The sequence below is a fragment of the Thunnus thynnus genome, chromosome 7, assembly GCF_963924715.1.
Source record: "Thunnus thynnus chromosome 7, fThuThy2.1, whole genome shotgun sequence".
NCBI lineage: Eukaryota > Metazoa > Chordata > Actinopteri > Scombriformes > Scombridae > Thunnus > Thunnus thynnus.
In genome coordinates, this window is record NC_089523.1 from 3,486,189 (window position 1) to 3,498,818 (window position 12,630).

The following is a 12,630-nucleotide window of genomic DNA, read 5'->3' on the forward strand; positions in this document are numbered from 1 at the left end:
TCACTGGGTTCGCACCAGCACTTTTCTTACAGATGGACAATTTTTACGCTTTTATTTTGAATTCTTAGTGTGTATAAAGAGAGTTCTCTTTATACATCCATGAACCTGACGTTTATCAATCATACAACGGAATATACGTTTTATGTTGTGACAACGCTGTAGTTAAGGTCGGCTAGATTTAGGCACAAACACCATTTGGTTATGGTTAGGGAAATATCATGGTTTGGGTTAAAAGCTCACTTCAAACATGGTGTAGGTTATAGTTACTACTTCTTTACAAATCTCGCGAGGGTTTCGCAAATCTAGGTTTTCCATCAAGACACGATCTCCGCATGTACTGGCCTGAGAGGACCATTCAAGTGTTTTCACAAGTTATTCCAATTTATGCCTCTGATTCCTGTTCGTCCTATAGTGACATGATGACATTAAACTAAGGACCAATGGTAAAAATGGACTATTGTGTGCATGACTATATCAAGAATGGCCAATATTATATTATACTAATATATATGGCTGCAACAGAATGGAGTTGAGGCAAATTTAGGTCAGTACGTGATGAATGAAGGACTGCCAAATCTATGAATGTTTTTCAGTATTAAAAAACACAATACATACATATTACATGTTTAAAAAAGATAATTAAAAAGGTGGGAGAGTGAAAAGGGTTTATGTTCTCAGTATGGAAGTCAAATAAGAGGGCAGGATCAAAATGCAACACCAAGTTTTTATGCAACTCTAAATATTCAGACAATAATCTGACATTTCATGTAACATCCTGGGCATGAGGTTATTGTGGTCTAGATGTGCTTGAGTTTTACGAATTCAGAGCAAAATCAAGCCATAGGCATTAACTATTAAAAGTAAGTTATTTTCTACTAACAAACCATAGTAATTACTTCAGAGACATTTTTATTTAAATATGTTCATTTCCAGATAAGTGTTTTTTTTTTTTTACATTTACACTATACACATGCATCTGCATCAGGGATCAGGTCATTATTCAACAGGGTAAATGAGTAGACTAAGATTCATGAGAATTCTCAAAAATAGTATATAAAAATCATACAGGGATCTCAAGCCAAGTAACAGACTGTATTCGCAGAGTCAAACATGAACATGATCATTCCTACAACATTGTACAATATGTTTTTCAACCAATCCTTGCTACAAATTCCTGTTAGAAATTGCACTTTACTCCATTAAAAATACATCATTTAACAATATTTTACAAAGATTGAAACATCGGTCATTTTTCTCTTGCAGAGAATATGTATCATCTGAATAATACTCTTGTCTGTCATGTTTGGAAACCACCAGAGGCAAAAGAGGGAACGGCCATGTTCTGCAAACAGTCCTCAACTTAATGAGGATTCCATTCTACCTATAAAGTTAAAAGGATTTGTGATTACTTGACATAAAACATCTTTTTGTTGTGTCTTCATTTTAGACTCCAATCATGTAATCATTCCTAGCTGCACCATTTTAAGTTGGTGGGGGTACCCCCATCTCAAAGACAATTAAAGTCACCGTAGTAGTGCAAAAATATTTTCTCAGAAAGTCCATGCAGAGTGTATTTACTCACAAATGAGCCTTGTGCATACATCAGTAATGTAAAACTGCAGCTGCAGCATGGAGGGACAATGGCTTGTATAAGGAAAATGCCTAAGAAACCTCTTCAATCAGCCTCAACAAAACAGAACAAACAAGATAAAACAAGGTGGCAGGATGGACTGGTGATACAAGACAGTCCTCTGTCTGGAGGGACCAACATACTTGTGGTGGAGTGTTCTTCTTAATCTAATAGCTTATGGTCAAACACAGATAAAATGACATCACTGATATATCCAGCGCAGCCACAATGGAAGTCTGGCTGCACAAAAATAAAATCACACACATTAATTGTAAACATCAGGTTTTGTGTCGGTCCCTCATTACCGAGGGAAGTCTTTGTTTCAGAGCCACCGGACATCCAGAAAATGCAGAGGGAGAAATCCATCTTTGTTGAGACAAACATACCAACTTCTGCAATAGCACAGCAGGAGGCTGTTGAAAGGCATTCTTGGAAACATAGAAGATCACTACCTGATGTATGAATGAGTGGAGCTGGCTCATGGGAAGCAAAAACACATAAAAACTTTTACAAGAATGTAAGGTGATTGAGGGAGAGGATTTATGCCTTATGATGCATCATGCACCTTCCATCATTTTAAACTTCACAGGGGCAGATGTATACTCAAATGTATACTCTCAAAGGAAAAAAATGCTACCATCACTTATTACATATTAGGGATGCAAATTTCAAGCAGTTTCCTTAATCGAGGGTCGGCTGTGTTAAAAATCGATTATCGGTTAATCATTCAGAATTTATGAAATACGCTGGATGTTTTTCCATTATAAAATCATGTTAGCCACTGACATGGCTTATGTTTGACACAGAATCAGAGTAGGCTACATTAGTAATTAGTTCAAAGAACAGATAAAGTAAACACCAAGTTACTTGAATGATAAATTAAATAACACAAAATAACTTAATTTAAAATGACAGAGCTCCACTCTGGTCTGTCGCTGTCTATTCCACAACTGGCCTGACAAAATCCAAAATATTAAACACAGCAAACAGTTGCACAACTTCCAGCTTCATTAGGACAAATTAGATCAGACTAGATGTGTTGGACATATCTAACAATTATTAACATTTAACCTTCAATAGTAAATAACCAGTAACTATCGTATAAATGTTAAACAGGTTACCCCAAGACAGACTTTGGTCTGACTGGTTTTATATCAAATAATCTGCTGACCTGCTCTACATGATGGAGTGATGTGTGTTGTTCACTGTAGATAACATTAGTCTGGCTGCTGGAAACAGCTGCGACAGATACTGTCACTCCAACTTTATAACTTTATCAGTCCATGGTCACCAAACACACCTGTAACCCAACCATATTATTAAGGCATACACCTAGTGGTGCAGCCGCATACTCCAGCAAATCTACAGTATGGTTTCTGACAGTTACGCAGCACGTCCCTCGTCTTCTGCATTGTTGGTCAATATATATCTATATATTTTTTTATCGGTTAAATTATTAACGGCAATTAATCGATAATCGATTAATCATTGACATCCCTATACATCAATATACACGATGTAGTAGCTTACTGATTTGTGATGTAGCAGCACCTTCAGTTTATATTCAAGACAAATCTCCAGTGATTAAATACGATGAAGAATAAGAGTGTACATGCAAAGCTATGTGGACAGAGTGAGGAGGGTCCAGAGATGAAAGCTGTGATGGAGCTCATCTAAAAAGGAAATTTCATGTTTTATCATCGTACAATAAAAGACTGTATAAAAAATATATATTTGTTTTAAATGAACAGCTTCACTTACTTCTAAGTACTCAACTATAAAATGCATAATATTTACATCAGCATCATTAGTCATTATTCATTTTTTACAACTGTTACCAGAAAGAGGTGAAGTAAGACCAAGATTAAATCAGTGTTTCAGGATGGAATTTTGAAACATAGACACAAAGATGTCCCCCCGAAAAAGTTTTGAAATGAGAACTGTACTGGTACTGTGTAAGAAGACTTTCCACAACCTCTGGTGCGAGGCTGGCTGTGCGCTGTGAGAATGTGCAGGAGTATTGTAAAGTAACATAAGGAACAGACGACAGACACCCACAGAAACGCCACTAGAGACATGGTTGACAATGGGAGGCAACATGTTGATGTGTTCATTTGTGTGTGTGTGTGTGTGTGTGTGTGTGTGTGTGTGTGTGTGTGTGTGTTTCAGCACACACACACTGTGGTCTTGTTATGCTGCTGTAGAATTGGGGATACGTTGGTAGACTCCTTCTGTTTCTTCTCTGCGTTGTGTTGGACCAGCGGAGGCCTGTCTGCAGTCCTGCGCCGGGCTTTCTTAGCTGACTGGCCTGATGATGGTGATGATGATGCATCAATAGTTCTTTTGCTGTTGGGTGTCCTGCTGCCAACTGTCCTATCGGTCGGACTTGACTGACTGGCCATTTCAGCGCTACCATTTGGACACAGTGGAGTCAGAGCAAACGGGTCAGACAGATTCATGTGGTACAGGCTGTTGCTGCCTGATAGTCCGTCCCGTCGCTCAAGGGTAGGAAGGAGGTCACAAACGGCCGAGGGAGAGTCTTCCTCTGGAGGCCGCTGCAGAACATAAAGCAGATTGTTAAAAAACAGTGAAGACAAACTGCTCTTCCTATACATGTAGAAATGTTAAAATTTCATGCCCGCCTGCCCTCACCTGTAGGAGAGGAGTGTCAGCGCGGGATTCGGACGTGGGAGGACACTGGGACACCTTGGCTAAGTCAAGCAGCACCTCCTCATGGTGCAGGGTGTCCTGGGGGGTCCCAGGCTCCTGTAGGGCGATCACGATGGCGCTGGTGTTGTCAGCACGCAACATCCGCTGGCGCCACCTCAGCAGAGCATGGCTGACCAGCTGCCGGGCACTTGACACCCCACATGGTGCCTGCAGCATTGGAGGCTGTTATTACACTGACAAGCTCTGCCTTTTGATCACATTTGCTTCTCTAACTTTTAGTCTACAACTGGTCAAAAATGTGCTGGGAGGAGAGGAAGCTATCCATGCAAAATGATCCAGAATGATCATAGCTACAGAGAAATAAGTCTCCACTCACCATTGCCTCGTCGTTGTTCTGACACATGGAGATGGCCTCTTGAGGTGGCACCATGTTCCACAGACCATCACTGCCCAGGATGATGTAGCGGTGTTTTCTGGGGTCAAGGGTCACCACGCTGGTGTCTGGTTCTGGAGACACCACAAACTCCCCGCTGTAGAAGTCATAGCTCCATAGGTCACCTGTTGCACAGAAGTATAGCTTAGCTGAAGGCACCACTAGAAAAACACTCTCCACAATGACTGGCTGGGTGGGGTCCAATTGTTTTAATAAAACTTGATATAACCCACACTATCTTTTGCTTATCTGAAAATTCTTTCTCACTGAATTTGGCAAAGGTTCATTTGAATAAAACACAGAAGGGCATTCCATGACCTGGACAAAGAAAACTTTTTTTTATTTTGTGTAATTTTTGCCTTTATTGGATGGCCGATAGTATAGAGTTAGACAGGAAATGAAGGGAGAGAGAGGGGGGTATGACATGTAACAAAGATTCCTTGCCAGACTCAATGGATGTTGTGGTTGTATGTTATGTGCCTTAACCATTTGTCTACCAGGACATCTGAAAAAGCTCAGTTTTGTATGAAAAGAGGTGGGCAACATACTTTTAAATTAACTCAGTAAACAGGCAGAGTCTGCTATTCTGAATTGATACCTACCATCACCAAAACCGCTCAGTTTGTGACAATAGAGTGAGTAACTAAGAAAGCAAACCTTATCACTCAACTGCAAAAACTGAGGTTCTAACATTTGTCAGATGTCAATCAAACACAGTCTGTAAATGCCCACACAGTCCTGAGAAAAGATTTAAGTATGCATTACTCCACTTAACATATGTTTGTGAGAGACAAAAGCACCTACATAATTTTGCAACCAAAAGTAACACTGCAAAGATCTAAAACTATGACATTATTGTGTCATGTCATTATTGCTCATAGCATCACCTATCCCATCATCATCAAAACTAGTGAGTTATGTTCAGTCACAGCTGACTTTTTTCCAAACATATGATGTTGGTTGCTTTTCCTACCCAGAGCTCGGGCTACTGCCAAGAATGGTATCTGGTCGATGACAGTGCTCCTACGGACAGGTCCATTGTGGCTCAGTCTTGGCCTTTTCCAAACGACCCGGTTAACTCCAGACTTCTTGATCACACTATTAGCAGACAGAGAATGGTAGAGGAGAGGAGAAGCTGCTACTTAGTTCAAGGAAAGTTTCCAATTTCAAAAAGTTTTAGATATCAAGAGTGTGTTGCAACTCACTGGGTTGCAAATGAAATCCATGGTCCATCCAACCAAAAATTTAGACATTTCCCCCCAAAAATAATGTATATAAAATAATACAATGTTGTGCCAATACATTGAGTAGATGTTGAGACAGAGAAGTGAAAACTTGACCACTAAGGGAAAAGTTACCAAAGTCATTAGGATTTATCCTTTGGACACCACAGATATCAGTACCAAATTTAACAGCAATCCATCCAATTTTTGTGAAGACATTTCACCAAAAGCCAAAAATGTCCACCCTCTGGTGACGCTAAGGGGAAAAAGTGTGTGGATCACCAAAGTCAGTAGGCTTCATCCTCTGGGGACTAGAGGGTGACATGGGGATGGATTTTCAAATACTCCTATCCCATCCCAATCCCATGACAGAGTAAAACAAAAAAAATTCCTGTCACATCCCAATCCCGGAGGAATGACTCCCATCCCATCCCGTTCCCGCAGGAATCCCCAAAAAATGCCAGCCTCTAGCTGCAACCAACCAGCAATCAGTCACCAGAGTAGACAGGAGAGAACAAAAAAAGAATAAAAAAGACAACAGAGCGACTAGCATTATGTTCAAAATAAAGAAAAGCGTTTATTCAATTCAATTCAATTTTTTATTTATATAGTGCCAAATCACAACAAAAGTTGTCTCAGGGCACTTTTCAGATAGAGCAAGCAGGTCTAGACTGTACTCTTTAATTTACAGAGACCCAACATTCCCCCACGAGCAAGCGCTTGGCAACAGCAGCGAGGAAAAACTGCCCTTTAACGGGAAGAAACCTCAAGCAGAACACAGCTCTAGGTGGGCGGCCATCTGCCTTGACCGGTTGGGTTGAGAGAGAATTTATTCATATTAGAACTGCATATTTATATGTAAAATTGACCTATTATTATGATGATTGATGATGATTCCCATCCTGCCCGCTCCTGTTGACTTTCTTTCCTGTCTCATCCCAGTCATGTGATGAATGGTGAAATTGACTCACATCCCACGGGAATCCCACAGGAATCAATGTCAGTCAGTCTGGACCAAAGTGGTCCAGACTGACTGACATTGCAAACCTGCCCTTGCTGAGAAAGAGCGGAGTAGTCTACTATGTTTTGCTGTCATTTATGGTCACCATCGCACTAGTTTCTCTCCTCCTCTCTTTCTCAACGAGGATGGGGCTGAGCCCTCCGTGTCTGTGCTGCACACACAGTGGAGCAGGGGACAGACAGTGAACCAGATGAAGTACTCGACTTGATGACAGCTACAAATATTACGTTACTGTAATAAAAACTTCATGAGTAAAAAGCCAATAAGAGTAATTCATTAATGTAATCCCCTCCCCCCACATCCCCCGATATCATTGTCCATTGCGACTGTCCACAGCGGCCTGTGAAGCAGGATTCTGGTTTAGCAAGGCAACTTCAGGTTTAACCCTGGGTTTTCTGGGTTACAACAGTGTCACTTCTTACTGGGGTACATCACCATGTTAATTTATGCTGAACAGCTAAACTGTTCCAGAGCAGATTAACTTCAGAGGATCGGATCACAACCTGTCAACACTCTGACCACTGACCAATCAGATCACTGGAAAAAAAAAGGAGTCATCATTCCTACAGGATCCTGACATGGACAGAAGTCCTGAGTTTACAATAAAGTGACTATTAAAAAAGAGCAATATATATTTTTATGGTTAAGTAGAAACATTTTATTGTTGCAGGCTTTCTATTTCCACTATTGTTTTAAAACAGATCTTCTAACAAACAGAGAGATCGTTTACGACACTAAACACATAATGATGATTTTAGCTGCATTTTAATTGTGCAAAGTTGATTTTATCCCCGGAGTGACAGCTGACAGTGTGGATGATTTTACACTCTGACTGTCACTGCTGCTCAGAATAACATGAGACAACTGTGTGATGATAACTGGAAATAAAAATGAAAGATTGTCTTTTATTAGAGAAATGATCCACATGATTATAAATGCCACATTCCAGTCAGATAGACCTCATCAGTCATGAACTACTTTTACACCCTTTGTTTCGGTAGCAGAAACAGTCTGGCATTACTTTTAAGTTTTTTTTTATGTGAGAGGGGAATTAGACTTTCTGCCTGAGCAAACTAATGCAGGGTTGCAAACTGTTAAGACTATCCTGATGTTATCTGTAGTGATCTGTCTCAGGGCTAACGGGAAAACAATGACAAGAGTGTACATCCCCGTCAATGTTATTTATGAAAGATTGTGGCGTAGGCTGTAACCATATCGCTGTCATCCCTGTCTCACAGAGTTGTTTTTTTCCAGATGCCCAAAGTCATCTAACCTCAGTTCCCAAGTGAAGACCCATTAGAGGCAGTGAATCACACCAGTGGCAGAGGGCGGAGGACAGGATGAATGACTGATACTGACTGAGGCGTTCTTCATTCTTTCTACTTCAATCAGCATTTTAATGTCAAGAATATTATTCATTTTATGGACATTTTTAGATTTGTTTTTAGATTTGTTTAACAGTACTTTATTTAACTTTATTATAATAGTACTTTATTCAACTCCATTATAACAGCACTTTTTTAACTTCATTGTAACAGCAGTTTACTTAGTAGTTTAGTATTTTAGTAGTTTACAGTAGTTTAGAGAAGATTTGAAAATATTGACACATATATATATTGTGTATTGCAATACAGCCTAAAAATATTGCAAAATTATTTACAGGCCCAGCCCCACAGCAACGTTGTGTAATTTTGATTAGTACTCAGCAGCTAACTTGCTCAGACCATGAAGCTGTGGTGGCCCGCTAGGCAGTGTGTGTTAAGTCAAGCCAAGGCTAATACATCCATTCTGGTCCACAGATAATGTTACACTTCGCATTACTGTAATAATAGTATTAATGATGCTACTGTAGCTCTGTTGCAATTCCAGTATGAATATGAATACTGTCAACAGCAATCAGTGTCTCCTGTTGCAGTCATATAATCTCGCATTGTATCCCGGCCGGAAAGTCACAACCAGTTCTGGAGTGGAGCATGGGGAGCAGCAGCTCATTTGCATAGATACAGAGACAGCCCATGGAGAACAGGGCTGAAACAGAGGGATATAGAGGCATGCTAGAATGTATAATCAGTGGTATTTTCAGCAAAACACTTCTGACATTTTTGGGGACCTCAGAGACCAATATCAACTTGTTGAAAAGGAGTATGATATGTCACCTTTTACTTATTATTATCATTATCATTATTATTATTATTGTCACAACCAATAATAGAAAAATTGACTCAATAGTTTGATTCAATGTGAGCCATTTAACAAAAATCCACCTGAAGAGTTATAATTATGTGTTCCGAGCAATGATGTGCAGACAGGGTTACAAAAACACTCTTTCCAATCTGGGAAGAAGGCTATGTCAGATAACACTATTAAAGGTAATAATATATTTTAAAAAAAAAACGGGGCAGGGTGTCTTGTGGGTTAAGCCTTACCTCCCTCCCAGACCTTCAATACGCTCCCTCTCTCTGGGTAGTTCAGGTTTGTGGTCTTGTGTGACTTCCACAGCTCTGATGAAGGGGATTGTGGGGTCATCCTGAACCCCTAGAACCACTGCTGAGTCCCCAACATGGGCAACATACATGCGGTTTCCTCGGATGACCACTACACTGGCTGTGGTGCCCGATGTGCTAGGCAGACCTGTAAGTGTCTTTGGCCATTCAGCTGAAATGATGAAAGAGAGACAATGAACATATTTATGAATTTATAACCACTTCTTGCCTATTCCACTGAAGTACATGTTTATAACAGTACAGCAAAATAATCTCTCAAAAGGGACAGGCAGATAGAAGCTCTTATTTTGTGTTTGCTTTGTGCTACTCTTAATCACACCATCTTTGACGTACGGAGCTACTTATTGACCATAGTGTGATGAGAATACAGTTACCTAAAGGTCAGCTCAATGGATTCAGTGTCTATCTGTCCTGGAGCAAATCTTTCCAATGTAATCAAAGTCAGACATGCGCTTTACAACTACTGTGTAGATACCATTTGTGACCAGCTGTTAAACAGCTGACATGCCCAGGCATATCCAGGCAGATACCAGAACAGGCTGCTGGCCGGTTTCTTTATAGCATAGCATAACATAACATAGCATAACATAGCACCAATACACACATTTTAATAGGTTTTGTGAAGGGTTATATAGGTGATTTCAATGTAACAAAGTGATACCCAGAAAATGATCAAATACTGACTACTTTTCAGAGAATACCTTGCGAACATACCCCTGATTGGGTAACCGGTTAACCGTGTCTGCGGGAGCAGGCTTTGTTTGGAGTGAATCTGGCTAACGCTCACTTCGTTAGCTCTGCTACTTTTGATTTATATTCTGTATTCAAAGAGAGAAACAGTTAAACAGCATACTATTGCTTTTTGGTTGTCGTTTTGCCTGTTTACATGGCACAAAGAAGGTGACTTTATTCAGTCCGCAGAATAAAGAAGTAAATTTGGTTTCATATGAACCATTCAAGCGCCCCCGTCGATGAGTGAGTGGAAACTGTTCAGGGTGTAGGCCATAAACTACAGTCTGTGGTTTTGGGGGAGTGAAGTTTGGCGTGCTGTTCGTGATATTCAGGGGGAGCGGCACAAATGTAGTGGAAACCCTTAACGTCAACTGATAACGTCAAATGTCATAACGTGAGCTGTGTTGGTAAACTTACGTAGCTTCTTCCACATAGCGTGATGGCAGGCTACAAATCCTTTGCGTATAGCAGAGCAGACCTCCCGGTCACAGTCCGACCAGAACCCCCGCTGCTTCTTCACGAACTCCCACAAATACTCTCGTGCAAACTGCGCAGCCTCGCGACCCCCGTGACCGTCAAACACTGCGAAGAAAGCCACGGAACGGCGGGAATGGCTCGCGGCGCTCGATGGAGCTCGCGGCGGGCTCTGACCTCCCGGTAAAGACGTTTCTTCTGATGAAAAGTGGTCCTCCGTTCGTACAGGTTCACAGGACGCATCTAAAACCCGCGGAGACCTCGTGGGCTCACCAGCCCGGTCCGAGTTGACCGTACACTCCCCCCCGCTGCTCTCTCCTGGCTCCCCCGTCGTCGGCTCATCTTCTCCCGGCTCGGGCTCAACTATGACCTCGGTCACATCTTCCATGTATTTCCTGCCTCCTTGGTCGGTAAACACGCTCACTCGAATCAATAATGCGTTCTCCATGGCTCCAGAAGCGAGTCGCTGTCCAATCTTTTCGGTAATGTTAGCATATAAAATGGCAAGAGAGTACAGTTTAATGCACCGCTCCGTCCTGCCTTTGTTTATGTTCGAGCGTAGTAGGCATGCTCAAACGTGTTGACGTCACAACCGGTCTTCTTCTAGCACGTCAGTCGTAACAGAGACAGTGCATCTGGTGCCCTCTAGAGGTTGGACCTCTGAAAAAAGGACAATGAGAGTAAATTTGATGCTGTTCACATCCATTTTGGGTGAAGCTTAGCGAAAAGGTCTCGAGTTCATTCTGATTGTTACATTTACACTTGGAGTCTGTTGTTTCCTAACAACATGACCAAATAAGTGTCAGTGCCAATAAAACAGGCCATCATGACGCTGAACTGTCAAAATAAATCAATCAAAGACACAGCCAAAATGTACAGTCTCAACTGTACAATCAACTGTTTCATACACTGTTGAGAAGATAAAATGCACTGGTGAGCTTTTGCAAAACGGTGGACCACAGAAGACCACTATAGTGGATAACAGAAGAATAGTTGGAATGATGAAGAAAAGACGTGAAGAAAATTGTGTGGATGTGTCAAGGATTACTGTTGAAAGAACTGCAACAAACAGTGTTAACTGGTGATGTCGCTGATGTACAGGGGCACCAGAAATACACAAAAACATAATGGACTAAGAATGCATCATAGCTCATTGGACAATATTTAGTCTTTAAACAGAGAAATTATTCTTAACATACAGTATCAGTCAAAAGTTTGGACACACCATCCCAGAATGAGAAGGTGTGTCCAAACATTTGACTGGTACTGTACATCCAAAAGCAACCAATGAGTTCTTTAGGGCCAACTAAAGGCAAAACTTCCAAAAACAGTTATGATTTGGTTTGATTTGTGTTTGGTTCCTAAAAATTGGACTTAAGATTTAATATACAGAAATGATTTTGGTTCCTATATAGTTTTCTATGTGGATGGAAACACACTCAGATAATTAATGTAGAGCATTTTAGCCATTTTTACACATAAACTCACAATTGTAGGAAGACAAAGAACTGAACAATTTAACATTCATTCAAATGGAATTCCTTGTAAATCCAGTTGCATGTATGTCTATATGTATGTTTTATGTGCTAAAGGGGGGCATTTTGCAGGACCTAGCGGTACCTCAGGAAGTCCCTGAGGGTCATTAAGGACCCATCAGTTCCACACAATGGCCTGTTCTCCCTGTTGCCCTCAGGGAGGAGGTACAGGAGTCTCAAAACACACACCAGCAGACTGAGGAACAGTTTTTCCTCTCAGGCCATAAGACTACAAAATAAATAACACACACACACACAAAGCGCAGTCAAACCTCTGGACAATATTGCAGACCAGTGATTCTATATGCAACCTTTTTGTGCCTTTCCAACCTTTTGTGCAATAACTGCCATCTGTATAATAACTTTCTATAGGGTTTAAATTAACTGATTATGTCTTTGTGTTTACAT

At 40.8% G+C, this 12,630-nt stretch overlaps 1 protein-coding gene across 1 annotated transcript; it reads right to left on the reverse strand.

Annotated features, from left to right (window-relative positions):
- Nucleotides 1-648: 648 nt before the first annotated feature.
- Nucleotides 649-11,469, reverse strand: ppm1da (protein phosphatase, Mg2+/Mn2+ dependent, 1Da). Its single transcript, XM_067593826.1, has 6 exons — nucleotides 10,631-11,469; nucleotides 9,404-9,632; nucleotides 5,707-5,831; nucleotides 4,677-4,858; nucleotides 4,283-4,507; nucleotides 649-4,185 (listed from the first exon to the last, which is right to left on the reverse strand). The coding sequence occupies exons 1-6, from the start codon at nucleotides 11,133-11,135 to the stop codon at nucleotides 3,796-3,798; spliced, it is 1,656 nt and encodes a 551-aa protein (XP_067449927.1). The 5' UTR covers nucleotides 11,136-11,469; the 3' UTR covers nucleotides 649-3,795.
- Between the last annotated feature and the right edge of the window lie 1,161 nt (nucleotides 11,470-12,630).

Coding starts and splice junctions, on each gene's coding strand:
- ppm1da (XM_067593826.1), bottom strand. CDS start 11,135: ATGGAGAACGCATTATTGATTCGAGTGAGCGTGTTTACCGACCAAGGA. Junction 9,633..10,630: donor CGCTATGTGGAAGAAGCTAC/GTAAGTTTACCA, acceptor TCATCATTTCAG/CTGAATGGCCAAAGACACTT. Junction 4,186..4,282: donor CTGACACTCCTCTCCTACAG/GTGAGGGCAGGC, acceptor TATGTTCTGCAG/CGGCCTCCAGAGGAAGACTC.